The sequence below is a fragment of the Cinclus cinclus genome, chromosome 1 (genome assembly GCF_963662255.1).
Source record: "Cinclus cinclus chromosome 1, bCinCin1.1, whole genome shotgun sequence".
Classification (NCBI taxonomy): domain Eukaryota; kingdom Metazoa; phylum Chordata; class Aves; order Passeriformes; family Cinclidae; genus Cinclus; species Cinclus cinclus.
Genome location: NC_085046.1, coordinates 120402345 through 120420103, shown reverse-complemented (window position 1 = coordinate 120420103; position 17759 = coordinate 120402345). Strand labels below are relative to the sequence as shown.

At 37.0% G+C, this 17759-nt stretch overlaps 1 protein-coding gene across 2 annotated transcripts in view; it reads left to right on the top strand.

The window, feature by feature from the left end:
• The window catches only part of STAU2 (staufen double-stranded RNA binding protein 2), a 149951-nt gene that overhangs the window by 50613 nt on the left and 81579 nt on the right, over positions 1–17759 (top strand). For both annotated transcript variants that reach the window (XM_062489605.1, XM_062489596.1), the window contains exons 10-11: positions 1434–1494; positions 15305–15612. In XM_062489605.1, coding sequence (XP_062345589.1) covers positions 1434–1494; positions 15305–15612 — 369 coding nt within the window. The remainder of the gene's footprint in view (positions 1–1433; positions 1495–15304; positions 15613–17759) is intronic.

The following is a 17759-nucleotide window of genomic DNA, read 5'->3' as shown; positions in this document are numbered from 1 at the left end:
ATTCCCCGTCCTGATCAACTTAATAAACAATAAAAAAGAGAAGAATGAGGAAAGTTGGAAATCTCATATTGTAAGAGTGTGCTTGTGCTGGCATCATGTTACAGATGGTCAGGATGGATTCCTGACAAAACCATGCTGTTGTTACAGCAGTAAATACAAACATTTATAGGTTCATTCATATGAAGAACTGTTGTCACTCATATTTTCCAATATATGTATTACCTGCTTCATAGTATAAATAAAACAACTTATATGAAATCAGAGTGCATGGATGTAGGTAACCAGTTTGAAAGCTGATTTTAATGCCTGTTTTCTCTTTCCGTCAAATATCTTCCATTTTCACTGCACATTTCCAAGGCTTTTTGAGATGTACATGATGATGAAGAGCAGGGAAACAATAGTTGAAATACCTGCTTTTCATAGTGTGCTGTCCCCTCCTCTTTTCCAAGTGAAATGTATCATCTAGTAGTCTGTATTATGACGTGGTAGTAATCTAAACAGCCTTAATGCAGCCTCTGAGAGGCTGAGGCAGATTTCAGTTGGTTGATTTTCCTTCTAATCGCTTTCACTTTCCAACCCCATCTTCAAGAGCAAATGATTACAACTTTGTTCTGGCATATAGCCTGCTTTGCTGTGAGGTTTTCTGTTTGCATAGAAAATCCCAGTGAAATCTGAAAAGGATCATTTGCTTCACATTCATAGAGCTGGTTGTCAATAGCCCCTAAGTAATGAGGAAGCTTGGACCTGTTTATTCAGTTTTATACATGAACCTAGAACATTGCCATCTTATTTACTGTGTAAACCTCAGTAGTGACTTCATTCTGAACCTCTATGTTACTTGTTCCTCTTTTCCATGTCAGAGTTATATCCAGTATTAAATATCAATTATATTATTAATAGTAAAATTAATTTGAAGACAATTAGCCTTTCTGAGAATATATTAAAATAATGGAAAATTGCAATCATTTTTACTTCCACTTCAGTGACTAAATTGATTCCTTACAAGTAAATATTTTTAAATTACACCCAAAATACTTTATAGTGTTTACACATTCTTCATAGGCGGTAATTAGGATTTTCTTGTTTTAGAATGTAATTTCTCTGTTGGCTGTTTATGTTTTCAGTTGAGAGCTGCTTAAAACATTTAATTTTATTTAAGTCTGATTTGGTAACATATTGAGTTGAACCTAGTCCTTGGGGAAACATTTATATTTCAGTGTTATGCAATAGTTGTTAATGTTTACTCATGAAGGGTACATTACTCAAATAACCTATCTTAGGCAAAAAATAAGATGAGTTAGCAAAATTTTGTGAACAGATGTGGCAGTCTCAACTGACCCTTTTCAGTATATTCAACTCAATTTATAAATAGGAATGTTCTGTTTAGGGACAAGTTTGCTCTTTACTTACTTGTCTTCTTCTACCTGTTTCAGCTTGGAGAAAACAAAAGTTGGAATGGCCAAAATGTTGGGTTTCCTGAGACAACAAGTAACAGTAAGTATTGCTTTTGAGATTTATATTGATACTTATTTCTCTTTGTCTCTGTATGTTTTGGATTATACAAGACAACTGAAATGGTTTTTGTAAATATTTTAGGGTTTTTTGTTGCAGATGAATTAACCCCTGAGTGTCCTGTGTTTGAGTGTATGTATGAATGATTGCAGGAACAAGGAAATTTTTAGTATTTACTCACTGAATCATTGAATCCTTCAGTTTGTAAGGGATTTTAGGAGGTCACCTAAACTGCTTGCTCAAAGCACAGTCAGTGCAGAGCTGAGAGTGAAGTTGCTTATGGGTTTTTGACAGTTCTCCAGGGGTGAAGGTTCCTTAGCTTCTCTGAGCAGCCTGTTCCAGTGCTTAACTATTTTCACACTGATTTTTTTTTCCTTTTATCTTTGTCAGAACATCTCCTGTTTGTTTATGACTATCATCTCCTGTTCTTCTGCTATATACCTCAGTAATGTGCCTGCCTCCATCTTTTCTGACAACATCTTCGATATTGGAAGGATGTTATTGGGTCCCAACAGATTTCCATTATCTAGGAATTTATCTACCTAGGCACTAAAAAGCTTAGAGACAAGGATGCTGTGGGAGACATGGTGTCAAAATCCTTGCTAAAACCAAGCTAAATGACATCCACTGCTCTCCGTTCATAAAACCAGTCATTTTATCATGGAAGGCAATTACACTGTGTGCCCACAAATGGCTGTAACAGGACTGCATTTTCCCAGGGACTAGACTGAGGCTGACCAGCCTGCCTTTTTTGAGTATAATGCATTTCTCCAGGCACTGGAAAGTTCTTCTGATCTCCATGACTTGTTGAAGAGAACAGAGTGGCCTCATAATGATGCAAACTGGTTGACTCAGCACACTAAGATATGTCCCATTTGGTACAGTGGATGCATAGGATGTTCCACTTGAATATGAGGAAGAACTTTACTGTCCAGGTGACTGGGCCCTGGAACAGGTTGCTCAGAGAGCTTATGGAGTCTCCTTTACTGGAGATCTTCAGGAACCATCTGGACACAATCCTGTGCCATGTGCTCTGGGATGACCCTGCTTAAGCAGAGGGGTTGGACCAGGTGACCCACTGTGGTCCCTCCCAATCTGACCCAATCTGCAATTCTGAGATTTTGTTATTTATATGGCCTGACTTCCAGTTTTTCTCACAACATCCTTGACTCTGATGAGGTTCTGCTGCTGGTAGTTCCTCGCCTCCTTGAGCTTTGTGTATAAGACACAAAAGCCCAAGAAACCTTGTTGGTGAAGACTGAATTTGGTTTCAATGCAACAGGTAAAGAATAGGACAGAACTTGGTGAGTTTATAACTAGTTTTTTGCTGTTTAAAGTGGTAAAGATAATGTAAATAGTACTTATCACTTTTTCATGAGCCCTGGATTCTTCTCTAGAACTGTGTATAGTTTTGAACTTCTTAAGGGTCCCAAACATTATCTCCCACAACTAAAGATTGTACAGACATGGACACACACATGGCCTACCTTCTATTTCTTGCCTATATACGTCTGAAAGACTTGGTCTTAAAAGCAGGTTTTAAGGAGTTTCAGTAGTGTTCCATTATACATATAATCTTCCCAGTCACCTCAGAGACTGAGGAATAATTTGTGCTTCAACCTACATAACAGTTTGCTAGTGTTTAAAATGATCTTGGATTCAGCACGTGTCATTGTGTTTCCCTGAAAGGAAGGATTCTACAGGATCTAAGATTTCCTATTAATTGCTTTCTTATGGCCCTGTCACCAACCCTCATCAACACTTTTAAATGATTTGTGTTTGTATTGTCAAAATCTCTTAAGGACAAGGCCTGCAAAATATCTTCAAATGTTAACATCTTGGAGTTTGAGACAGCAGAATAAAACCTATAGCTTTTCTCCTGTCCTTGCAGTGTCTTAGAGCAAAGATACTTAGAGATGAAACCACAATCTTCTGTTAAACCAACAAGGAAAAGCAATCTCTTAGGCTGCTGAAGACAACATAGACAGTTATACCTGTAAATCCAAATCTAGAAGGAGAACACAAAGATAGACTCATTCAACAGGAGACAAGATTAACAGAAATTATATTTTAAAGTTCTGCTGACCAAATAACTTATTTTTACAAGATGACCTGCTCACATAACTTTTTGCAGCCACCAGAGCATAGTACAGAAACAAGTTTTCATTCTGGAACACTTTTGTAACGGACAGTGCATTCATTTCCATTCTTCTGATCTACAAGTAAATTGGAAGTTGAAGGAGATGGACCTAGCATGCCAATGGACACAGAGCATGTGTTCAGAGACCACTGTTCTTAATCTCTTAGCCCCTTTTTTTGAGGGTTGCAATTTAGAAGCGACATTCATAATGAGCAGGTGATTAAAGTGTATCATAGAATGTTAAAGGATCGGAATGGGTCTTAAAGATTCTCTAGTCCCAACCACCCCTGCCATGTGCAGCGACATCATCCACTAGACCAGATTGCTCAAGTACTTATTCAGTCTGACTTTGAACACTGTCATGGTGTTTTGAATAAGAGAAATCACTTTTGTTCTTGTTCTCTCATACACCTGTGAAGTGCAGGGCTTTTTAAAGGCACTTCCAAACAAGTTCCACACTTTAAGATCAAAAATATCACATCCTTTCAGGTGTGAATATACTAGTTTATTTTTAAGAACAACACTTTTGGTAGGTGAATTTACTCTTGAAGATTTTAAGTATTTTTTTAAGTTAGGAAGCTTTAAAAGAGGGCAAATTGAGCAGCTTCCTCCCTTTTGTATCCTTCTCAGAAGAGAAATATACAGTTTGCATTTCTCGTTAACATAAACCTAACTTTCAGTGGTCTTCAAAATCTGAGGCTCTGAGATTGCTACATCTACCATTTGGCAGCTTTTATTCATATTTCCAGTAATTTTATTCCAGGAAAACTATTGTGTCCTGCTAGGGCAGGGTATTGTGCATCAGTTTCCTTTTGCAGACAAATAGTCTTTCTTCATGTGCATAATGTCCTGTGTTTCCATCTGAGTCAAATAAAACTGGAATAGTAAAGGGAATTTGTATATTTCAATACAACAGAAAACAAAATAACAGTTCTATATTTTACTACAGTTGAAGAGCAGATTTCATTGTACTCTTACAATGTCATTTGTTTTTGCTCAGAAATACCCTACAGTCTGTATCCTCCTAATTACTAGCTCAATATATATTTAGTATTCCCTGTTAAATATTCTTGAAAATTAACTTCTCCTGCTGATCTCAATCATGTCACTCTTGCATTATCCATGTGGCAAACCTCACTTCTGTTCCTCCTACTCACTGGCAAAGCTTCTTCCCACAGGTTTAATTCTTTACCTTTCTTTTTCATTTCACAATTTCAAAGAAAGATGAAACACAAAGCTATTGGTTTCTTGGCTTGGGATATCTTTGACATTCTTCACATATGAAATGGCAAGACTATTGACCGAGTTTTTTTCCCTTATGCTTCTGGAAGAGACTTTGAGAGACTCTGGGCAGACCAGAAGCATTTGCAGCCCATACAGAGGATGTTTACTGTAAACAGAATCTCATTTATGTCTCTTTATTTGACTTAAGCAGTTATCAACAGAAACAAAGAAGCAACAAACAAACAATCCTGTTACAAAGTGCATTTTCATGGGAACATATTTTTGTTTTGTATTTCTGGATGGGGTAATCACAAACATCATACAGAGATGTGTTCTAGGAGAAGCTGTACATGAACTACAAAGAGCAGTATAAAAAGAAAAGTAAATGCAACTGTGTTTTTACATATTATAATTTTAAGAAAGAAAAAAATGATCATAACTGTTTTTACATGTTTCCCGACTTCAGTTTTCCATCATATAGTTTTTCTTTACCTATTTCTAACAGTTTTGGGAGTTACATGGTAATGAAAAACTGATAATTAAAAAAAAACAAACAAACACATTCAGAGCAATCCTACCTCTCTGTAAAGGACAGACTCTGTTTTTCTTGCCTAACATTTTATTACTAGGGATTCGTGCATGACTTTACAGTCTTTGTTCTTTGGAGTACATCTGCTCCTGCTGTTTGTTCACCACCTGAAATCATAACCATTTGTTTGTGACATCACAATTAGTTACTGTGAAGATGATTAGATTGTCACCAACAGATGATTATGATTTCAGATGGTAAATGAGCAGCAGGAGCAGATGATCTCCTAAGGAACAAAGATACCTGACCTCATACAATTTTTCTCAGTGACAAAAAAAAAGGAGAGAAAAAAGAAAATAGATATTCTGAAGAGTTTCTTAAGTCTGTAATGAGAAAATTTGATATTTTCCTGCAAATAACATTTATTTTAGTACTTTTAAAAGTCTACTTCAATATTAGACTAAGAAATATAAATTAAGAAATATAAAAAATACAGAAAGACTTGGTATTACTGTAAGCCCTAAATGTATGGTTACATTCAGATTCTTTACTTAGATGTTTCTTCACCAGCTTTTTGGAGAAACTAAATGCAACGTAAATTATGTATTTATGAAATTTTACATACTAATATATCTTCATACTGAAGGAGACAAAATTTATGTGAATTTTTTAGTTCTGGTCCTCAATAGTTTTAGAATATTTTTTATGTAGTCCTCTAATTGTTTGTTTTTCAACTGGGGATTTTGGTGAAGACTTCCAGTAGATAATTTAATACCCCTGTGTTTCCATGAACAGGAGCAGAAGTCTAGAGTTTGGGAATAAAGTTTTTGTTTTGTAATTTGGACATTTTAATTGGAATGTTTGTGTGTTATATTTTGCTGAAATACATAATTCATTTGGTTATATTTCAAAGGTGATTTATAGTGGATTGTGTGTATTTTTGCTTAAGAAAAATGCTGTTACATTGGACTTGGCTTCTGAGTTGCTTCCAAATTGACTCAACTTTGTCAATTATATTGCCCTCTTGCTAGGAGTTACATTGATACATCCCTAAATGTTTGTTGAATTATTTGCCATTCTGGCTAGAAACCACAGTAATGGGATTGACAATACCACTTACTTGGTGAAAGGCCACAGAACAGTATTTTCCATCTGTTCATTTTGATATTTTTGTTTTGTTTTGTGGGGATTTTCTTTAGCTAACAAACTGTCAGGTGAACATTATACCATCAATGGAGCAGTTCCTTCAGCTGAGCCATTTGTCCTCACTTTATATGTCTCATAGCCTTGTCTAGAGTCTCTTATCACAGTGGGTTATGTTTAAATAATACCTTGCCTCTGTAACTGCTGAGTTAATTTGGTAATTTTCTAATTAAATTTTCTTTCTAACTGAAGACACAGGAAAATTAAATTTAGAAGCAGAGGAGATTTGTTCAATTTTGTTTCTTTCCTAGATTAGGGAAGCTAGGAAATCCATGTTACATTTAGCATTATTAATAACTGATGTGTCATTTTTCAGTTTCATCTAACAATGTAAATAATTTTATCCAGCATAATACCAATTAAATGCAGCTTGCATATATTTTTTTTAATAGTTGAGAAAACTTCTAGAGCACCCAATATCACAAAACATATTAACAAAACAGGGAAGGGAGTGTTATTTTTTCTTTGCCGTTTTGAGAACTAGTGACAAGAGCCAAATTAGCATTTTTAGGTGTGAGTGGGATTTGGGCTCAACTCTTGAGGATAAGGCAACTGCAAGTGATCTTGATCCTTTTCCCACATTTCCCCTTTTGAGATGCTCAGTTAAGTGCTTAACATTCTGCAAGTTTTGTATCTTCAGAGATGAAGATTTCTTTACTGAATTTTAAGTACAATGTATATTTATAAAGAGTCTAGTGTTTTAAGCATGTGGCCAGAGTCTTCAGCAGAAGGAGAGTATTCATGGAATGCAGAGTAATCTGGATAACAGCAGCTGCCTTTTGGAGATGTATATCTGATACAATTTGCAGACAAAAAAGGAAAAATCAAATGCCATTAAAATACAGGAAATTCACAGGGAAGGAGAGATCTAAAGTAATCATGACTATAGTTTGCCTGTTGATTGAAGCTCTTGTGAATGAAAGTGCAGATAGGTACTCAGGTGTTCTCAGGCTGGTTTACAGATATTCTGCCTATTTTAGATACAGGTTAAAAAGAAATAGTTGCAAGAAACCTGCTGCCTGGTTCTAGAGTAGTATTGATTGTGCATATGTAAGAAATACAGACTCTGGGCTATGAGGTCTGTGGTTTGGGTGCTCTCAGGACAAGAGGCAACACAAATCACCTGTCTGGGAGACTGCTTAGCCATCAAACTTTTGATGTACAAAATGTATAAGAGGAAGCAGCCACCATGGCAGAAGATAGCCAGCTCTATGGATAGAGATAATTTCAGATAATATATTGTTTTGTTTATACCAGTCTCCTAAAAGGCTGATATGAATTACATTTATTCACAGTTGCTGGTCTATTCCTTTGAAAAAATCTGTGCATGAAGTAGAAATGCAGAGCTCTTTCTAGTGTTAACCCTCAAATTCAAATTTAATTATGTAATTATGCTAACTGTCTGAATTTGGTTTTCTATCTTCAGGTGAGAAAATGGAGCAGTATCACACAATTCACCTTAGTACAGTGTTACTCTAACTACTTTCACTTTTCTGGAGTCTTTTGTCCTTTTCCAAATCCCTTCCCTCCAACCTGAAACCTACCATGTACCTCACCCTTAGTGTAGGATAATAATGTCCTTGAAAAATTGAATCTCCTGAGCTGAAAGTTTGTTGCTGTCAGAGCTAAAACTTAATTCTCCACTCTTTCCTCCACACCCTTTCAACATCAAACAGTGCTTTCTCCTCCTTTGATTTCCTCCTCACTCATACATATGCTGTGCTTGTTGATGGCCCCCTTGGCCTTCTTAGCTTCAGCAACCTCTCTGTCCTTGTCTAGTAGATTTGCTCATTCTTTCATCTCTTCTCCGAGTGGGTCAGGCCTTTGTTTTCATCATCACCATTCTCATTCCCCTCCTAATCTGTTAATGAATAGTCTTGCCTGCACAGGTTGCCTCACTTGCACTTAGGCACTCTCCTAAATTGCTTTTCCCCCACAAACATCACTTTCTTGCAGCTGTTGCAAGCACCTTGATCTGCCAGCTCACTAGCTTGATTTGCTTCTGCTCCAAATTTGCAGATCTTCTTTTCTGATAAGAATACTGACTTTCCTTCTGTATTTTGATTGATCTTTTTCTGAACCTGCGCAGTCTTAATCTTTGGTTATGTTGGTACATGGACATTTTGCTGGACAATTATGATACAGAAATTATTTAAAACTTACGGTATAGATGTTTCATCAATGTTTCATGAATAGAATATCCTGTAGAAATTCCCCACTGCAAACACTATATCTTATTTTTTGCCAAAAATCTTACATATTCAAGCAGGAGTAAAGCTGGGGGAGAATTCAAACGACTTTCCTCATGTGAGTTAAATGCCTAATGTTTCAGAAATGCATGCAGTTTAATTCATGCAATAATTAAATTTCTGTTTTGGCTACACAGAAAATAGTCCAGTCAAATTGGGGATATCAAGACCTGATCTTATGAAGACCTAAATAGTATCTACATCTGTGTCATGGTTATTTTAAGGTTAAACAAAGTTAGTATTTTAATGAGTGGCTTTATATAACATCGGTTTGTTTAAGGTCATGTAGATGAGATCTTTTGATTGAAAGACATTGTGTAATAAAACATTTTTTTGTGTCTGAATACTGCAGTAGCTGGTGACTGAGAAATACCACGGATAGCTGTGTTAAGTAGGTAATGATTGCAGCTTGGTATTTCAAGCCAAGATTGTGTGTAGACAATTGCTGACAACATAATGGCCATACTATTTGCCTATTCAATTGTTTGACTGACCTTTTCTGAGTTCCTACTGAGGTAATAAAATCTGAAAATATTCTAGTATATAAATAGCCTTTTACACTGACTGGGGTATAAAACCATAATTTCTTTTTGTTATAATATTTACATTTTTTCCATCTTGTTATTGAAGTGGTAATTTGGTTTTGTAAATTCTCTCTTTTTTTTAATGTCAATAGATTTGTAATGAGCCATATTTTAGGGCATGTTGAGAACCTGCCAGTTCTAGGGAGTAATTGTTGCATTTGAGTATCCCCCATATCTCTTAAGTTCTTGTCCATTTTAATGTACAAATCTGTGAAGTCAGGATTAGATGGAATTCTAACTTTCCATTCTTACAGCCTTACAACAGGATTTTTCCCTGTGCTTTATGTACTACATTATAAGAAGGCTTTATTCAATGTAACTACAGATAGCATAATCTGAAAGCAAGCTTTTTGATGATTATCTATCAAGTATTTTATTCAGTTCCAAAAATACTGATTATTTCCTTATTAACAGTCATTTCTTCATCTAGTGATGGGTTATTTCAAATACCAGGGTGCCAAACTTAATTTATGAGAATGTCATATACAGAATTATACCATGGTTTACTCCATATCATTGCACAAGACTTGAAAGCACTCCTTTGTGCCACGTCCCATATCACTGGCTGTAGTGTAGGGAAGAGCATGTGCCCTTCAGCAGGGTCAAGGGAAGTCATATTGCAGCTAGCACTGCTTCTGACCCATGAACAAGTATAACTTTTCTGTAGGATGAGCAAGAACCTGGGGAGAAAACTGTATTCTCTGAGAAAGAAAAAAAGTTGTGGTTTAGACAAAGTACAAATATGAAAAGTCAGTGAGTGCCCCTGAACCAGAGAAGTCATTGAGTGAAGGCAGAGGAAGAGTATCCCTACAGTACTGATTATGTATAGAAAATTAGCACTGACATATATATGTGTGTGTGTGTCTGTGTGTGCAGATTGACAACACAAGCCTGATTTTGTAGGTCATCCTGTGAAGTTGAATGATAAAATTGAAATCTCAACTCCTCATGTTTTCTGATCTTCCTGACAGAAACAGAAAATTGGAAATAGGACACCAGTGGTACCTGTGTAGACTCTAGTAGCTGTGAGTGTGCAGGCAATGCTGTCATCACTCTGAACTTCTCTTAATTTAGTAGCCCACTGCTGTGGAGTAACATGTCACTGTTCCTGTATCAGCAAATCCTATTTTTGCGGTCTTAGTACATCGAAGCTTGTGCAGTAATATTGTCAGTTGCTCTTCATCTCATTCCGCACACAGACAGTTCTTCTAATGATTAGTTTTGTTTACCACAAACTCCAGAAAGTGGAGGAGTCTTTTGTGGAGGACTCTTTTGTAGAAATGTCCCCCTGTCTTTCCAGCTGAGGGGACACTGAAGAGAAAAGGTTAAGGATAAAAATAAAATCACTCAAGCAGAAATTTTAGAGATTGTCTCTATTATGGCTGCTGTGAAAAAAAAGTGCAATCAAAGCACTGAGATTACATTTCCAGGGCAAGGCTTGTGAGGGATTGTTGGGCCATTTTGTATCTTATTCATACATTTGCCTTGGAGTCCAAGCTATTTTGCAGTTATCTAGTACATGACAGGAAAAGTAGACAATAGAAGATGAAGAAATTTATTCTTAGGTGAGGAAGGTCTTTGGTGTGCTTTCATAGACTTCAGAAGATTATGAGAGACTGCTAACAATTACTGACAATGATGAGTAAGACATGTTTTTTAAATGTTAGTGATTACATTGCATAGCTGGCCTGCATATTTTTGTAGCACATTTGCCCACAGGTTTAGATAATATAAATGTAAATTATTTTAACATGTATCATAAATGTGCCTCTAAGTTAATGTCCAGCAGAAGGTGCAGTGTTGTTGGTCTGTTATAGATTCTGTGACTCCTAATAATTGTAATTCTTTCTGTCGAGTATGGTGAAGCTGTATGGGATAAACATTTAGCAGACACAAAAGTCCAAGACTTTTTCTTAGCTGAAAATTTAAAAAGAATGAAAATGTTTGCCTGGAGATGTTCTTCTGCAATGCATAAAGGTGTTAGAGGATAGTATTTCTTTCTCCCATGCTTTTTAATTAACTGATTGTTAGAAGACAAATTAAGATAATTTAGGAAGGGTTCTTCTGTTCTTGCTCCTAATCCTCTGTTGTTTCTGTATTCCTTGTCATTTGATAACTCTACTACTGTAACTAAATATATTTATACACTTTCCTCTAATACAGCAGAGTGGAAGCAAGCAGGCAACAGTGAGGAATGATATATAAAATATCCTCAGTAATATGTTAAAAATAGATAATGAATTACAATTGATACATGTTTTATACAAGTTTTCAAAGAGACCAAGTTTCTATTGGCTTTTTAAAACAAGTTTGTAAGAGGCTTCATGAAACATAGGCCCTGAATATAAAAAGTTAATATCTCGCAACTACATTAATGTAATGTCTAGAATATTACATTACTTTGTTTCCAGAGATAATCAATGATGGTAATATAATATCTGCCTCTCAGAGCCAATGTATGATTTAAATTAATTATTGCTTATAAAGCACTTTGAAGTCTTTAGCAGTAAGGTGTTGCAAAGTGTAAAAGTACTATTATTAATTTAACATCACCATTAAAGTCAGTACTTTAAGAGCATTTGCTATACTCTGCTCAATATCTTTCTATTCATCATATGCTACATATTAGTTATTTTAACATTTAGAAAGCTTAGTAATCTGGAAGTATTCCAAACCATTGTTCCAGACAGCAGTTAGATATTTGGGTGGATCATGTAAAAACAGTGAAATGGCTGAGAAAGCATGTAAAATGTTTGTTTTAAGTAATATTACATCAATGGAACGGACATCTGCAGCACTGGACTTGATTTTAAACTTCTTTAAACCTTTTTTTTTAAGTTAACATTGTACTGTGTTTTTCTAAAATTGTTTGGGGGGGCTAATATCATGTTATTTCTAAACAAGTAGACTTTTATCTTTTGCTCAGTTTTCATTTCTGTTTCTGAAATATTCGTGGGAAATCAGATTTACAGTGGGCAGTTCTTAGGAGGTGGTGAACACCTGCCACTTAGTATTTTTATTGCTGTTTGGTTTTGTAACCTAAGGTCAACTATCAAGATCTGTGTTATAATTTTTTTTCCAATTTTCATTAATCTTATGTCTTGTGTAAGACTTTAAAAATATAGAGGTAGGCCTTGGAGGTTCAGCCACAAGGAAAGCCTGTAAAATCTCTCTTCTCATATAGTGATAATGCACCATAAAATAATGCTGTGTATTTACACAGTTATTTATCTATTAGATTATGTTTGAAATTGTCCCAGATGGAGAAAAAGTAAGTTTAGGGATCCTATCCTCCATCTTTCCCAGCAGCATTGTCTTGAAATCGTGCTTAGCTCTGGAGTTCAGTCTACTGCTTTTAGAACCAGTTCTAAAGTAGGTAAAAGCAGCCTTAATGTTCAGGATCCAACCAGATTCCCCAGCCCTATGGAGGTGGGTGGGGAGAACAATCAGGTGAATAACAGATATGTCGTTGTACATTATATAAGCACATGTTCCAGATTTCTAAAAGCAGTATGAATTTAAAAGCCAAATGTATGAGTTAATCAATTAAAAGATTCACCTGTAAGCAGTATGCTGAGGCAGCAGTGAGGAAGTTCCATTTTTACCATGTAGTTGAAAATGGGGGTATTAATTATAGGTAATATTTTTTGAGTCTTCTCTTTGTGGTAGACATTTTATTTAAAACTACTTACTTGCACTTGTAGGATTAGAGGAATCTTTCCTAGGTACTGGAAATTAATTTCCTCCTCTTCTTTGAATTTATTTTACTTTCTGAGATTAATATGTACTGCAAATGACTTAAGCATTGAACCCTTTGATTTCTCTTGGGATTACTAAATCAGTTAACAAACAGGTTTATTATCCCTAGAATGAAACACCATATGGCTCAGATTCACTCATATTATATGCTAGAAGATTAAAGTATGTTCTTAATATGAAATTACACATTTCAAACTCATTTTCTGATGTATTTATAATAAGAAAAAGGTTTTTCTCTTGTATCAGCCAACTGGTTGTGTTTCTAAAAATAGCTTCATTGTTTAAGAAAACTAGCAAACTTTAGACTTAATTCTGCACAGGTCCATGCATAGGACTATCAGCAACACAGATCAAGTATGTACTTCTGTTTCCAAGCAGGTTTAGGGTTAAGATATCTTCTAAAAAGGTATCAAAAGTGTTTAAATATAGATACATTACCCCAAATTTGCATGTCACTGGAAATGTTTAGAAGTAATTCACATTAATAAATTTAGCTCTTTTTAATGTTCACCTTAACTCCTATTGATAATAAGAAGGACACATGTATGCTTTCCTTTTTCAGTGTAAACATTCTCGAAGGCAAGTAGCTGTTTGAAAACTATAGGATGAAAACTATAGGATATGCAGCTAAATAAAAAAATAAATTAATTCCTCTTCACTGCAGAACAGTCAGTCACATCAGAGTCATTAGCACAATAACACTGTGGCTGCAGGGCAATTTAAGATTTTTTTTTGTAACAGTGGTGGGAGTTTGCACCACTTAATTAGTAGTTTGTCTCAGTCTCTTCTGCCTTCACAGAGCCAGGATTAAAAAATGCATGAAGGAAACGGATTTTCTTGTGTTCAGGCTTGGTTGTTTATTGAATCATATCAAAAAGTACAAAGTGTTCTAGCCACCTTCCAGAAACGAGCAAAATGGAGAGAAATCTAGCTGCTGCAAAGGTCTCTTAAAGCTAAACAGTCCAGTAGAGAATTAACATCTATATTACTTATGCTTTTGACCCAATAACCAAATTCCCCTGGCATTCAGTGCAGCACTAACTGTCCAACCAGAAATTACTACCTGAAACCATGAAGAAGAAGGAAGATGATCGCCGAAAGAGACACCACCCAAAATCCTCCATCTTGTCCCATATCTATTACTGTATTATAAAAACCTCAAATTTAAAACCCTTCACCATGTGAAAGCACACACTTCTATTTAACTACACATCTGTGATTTTAACTTCATCACTCAAATTTAGAAGCCTTCTCCAAGGCCTTCAGGTCAAAAGCTGTGTTCTCCAGGGGGTCAGTGCCAGAAAGCACAGAAAGCTCAAAAACCCCAGGTTTCTGGGATCCAATATAGGATATGCAAATAAATAAATAAATTCCTCTTCACTGCAGAGCAGTCAGTCACATCAGAGTCATTAGCACAGTAACACTGTGGCTGTGGGGCAATTTAAGATTTTTTTTTTAACCCAGGCTGCCCTTGTTATTCAGCAGACACTTTAAGCCAGCACTTGAGGCAGTGCTGCTACTGCAAGGAGCCACACTGCCCTTCAGTGTGGCTGCCTCCAGCAGGTCATTCCCATGGATATTCCTGCATGGTCCTACAGGTGCTGGTGCTGGCAGTAGAGCAGCTGGGGAGTACAAACACTAGGTGTAGGTGGGAGAAAAAACTAAACTACTTCTGGTGGCAACAGTGCTGATATAGACCAGTTTAAATTATTTGTGAAAAAACAACCTAAATTATTGTATAAGCTAGGAGGTAGAAGAATGTAGAGAAATAATGATTGTGGTACCATTTTGAAGAAACATCTGTTCCTCATGGTTTGTAGGTCTCCAAACATTTTTTCTCATATTGAGTATTCTATGTTAGCCACAGTTTTAAAGTTAAGGTTTGTACTATTTTAAAAAGAGTCGGGGAAAGGAAAGAAGATGGGCACTTTCAGATCTGCTTTGTTTCTAAATAAATTAGGTGAGTTCATTTACAGTTACTATAAAAAAAAACCCTGCTTCTAAATTCTTACTTTGTTTTTCACTGTAAAATATGTTAATGAAAATTGTCTACATGTCAAACCCATTCTAAAGTAATGAGAATGGTCTTTGGTTTTGTTTTCAGCACCAAAGGGAATACTCCATCTCTCTCCTGATGTATATCAAGAGATGGAAGCAAGCCGCAACAAATCAGCCCCTGGTACCACTGTAAGCTATTTGTCATCCAAAGAAATGAGCCAGACTTCTAGCTCTTTCTTCAGCATATCTCCTACAACAAATAGCACGGCCACGATTGCCAGGGAACTTCTCATGAATGGAACGTCCCCAACTGCCGAAGCCATAGGTCTAAAAGGAGTATCTCCTGCTTCCCCCTGTTCTACAGTGCAGCCTTCAAAACAGCTGGAATATTTGGCAAGGATTCAAGGCTTTCAGGTATGGGAGGGGGAAGATGAAGCTCTTCAGCCAGAATCGTAGCATTGCCATCAAGGCTTCACTCTTGTCCTCTGGAATGTGGACATGCATGTAACTTATCTTGTAAAATTAGCTGGTGTCTGAGGCAGTTTCTGGGTCCAGGAGATACAGATTTCCACCAATATATGCGTCCCTCCTTCTCTTCTGTTCCTTCTTACATTTAGCTTACTGCAGCCCATCTTTCTCTCCTATGTCTCTTCTCCTTAAATAATTACAGGCTTAAATTATTCTTTTAACTTGCACTTCTTTGAGAAGAAGTTAAATTTATTAAGTTTAAACTTCTTGGTTTCTCACTTTGACTCTGATCCAGAAACTACTGATGCACTACCTTACTTTTGCCTTTGTCTTCTAGGCCAGGTGATTAGTTTTTTTACTTCCCACCCTGCACCTCTTAAATATAGCCTGATGTTTTGGTTTAGGAATGGCATTACCCAATTTAGTGTCCCACTGACACGCACTCTCTTCTCTCCTGCCTCCCCTTGTGGTGGGCTGGAGAGAAGAATTGAAAGCATAAAAGGTAAATATCATGGGTTGTGAGAAGAACAATTTACTAGAAACAGCAGTGAGATAAGGGAATGAATGGTAACAGCAACAAGGCTAATGACAGGGTAGAAGAAATGAACAATTCCTAGGGAAACCCACTGAGAACAGCCAATACCTGACCATGCCCTCTGCCATTCTTACAGGACTGGAAGAGACTCCCTCCCCCAAACCAGGCAGTGACATGAGGTGGTATAGAATAATGTCCAGGTCCTACCCATGGCCCCTCCTGGCAGTTGCAAAAATTAACCCTGTCCTGGCAAGACCCAGGACATTATCCACCCCTTATTCTATACCATCTATAGCATGCCCAGATACTATACATTCCAACTATATAAATGTATATAGAAGCAGAAGTATCATTACCATACTCAATGGCTGTTCCTGCAAGATGTCTGTTGAGTTCATTTAGTCCATGACTGTGGGTTCTATTTGTCCTAGATGTCTTCCAGGGCAGGAGGGCTGGTGTCCTGTCAGCTGGTTGCAAGCTGCATCACGAGTTCCCTACCAGTACATCTGGATCAGTCCATACTCATTGTCCATCACAGTTATGGCATACATTGTCATTCAGCAGTGTCATTCAGCAATCTATGTTATACAATTCAACAGTGAAGACTGTTCTCACCCAAAAATCTAAGCCCCTGCAGGTACACATGGCATTTCCCTTGTCCCTCTGCAAATGCACCCAGGTCCTTGAGCAAAAACAGTTCTATGGATGTTTGCCTTTCCTTGAGGCAGCACTAATCCAAGCTGTCCTCCCTAACACATTTTTCATATGCACCACAGGGGCTTACAGTGGTTACTTCTACCACAGTGAGTTGGTGGGTTTGTGGGAGCATGGTGTAATTGATCTGCTAGACCCCCCCTATATTTTGAGTACTGATCCCCCCACTAGAGGGCCTTTACCCTGTTGGCCTGCTTGATATCAGCACATGTTTCACAGTTATGGAATAACCTAGGAGATTGTGTCCATTTTTAAGTACACCCCTTGATCACAAGACCATCTATGTGTTGCATCTCTTCCCTGATGACCTGAGGCATCATGGACCCACTAAACAAGAAATTTTATCCTTATGTTGTCAGTACAGATCTACCTGAGACAGTTGAACCTTGGTAGCCTTATCTGCCTGTCAATTCTGGTGTTCTTCAGTGGCCTGACTCTTGGGTGTGTGTGCATCTACACAACATACTTTTACAGTCAACTTCTTTACCTGAGCAGTGATGTCCTGCCACAATTCAGCAGCCCTAATGGTTTACCTCTGTGCTGCCAGTCTGCCTTTCTCCATTGATCTAGCCACCCCTGTACAGCATTTTTCACCATCTGTGAGTCATTGCAGAGGCAGAGCGCTAGGCATTTCTCTTGTTGAGTAATGTTAAAAGCCAGCTAGATGGCTTTCAGCCTTGCAACCTGACTTGATCATCTTTTCCCTCAGCTTCTGTGACTAGCCATAGTGGACTCCATATAGCAGTTTTCCATTTTTGATGTATCCCTACAGTATCGCAGGATCTGTCAGTGAAGAGAGTGTAATACTTTTCATTTCTGGTGACTGTTTACATGGTGGGGCCTC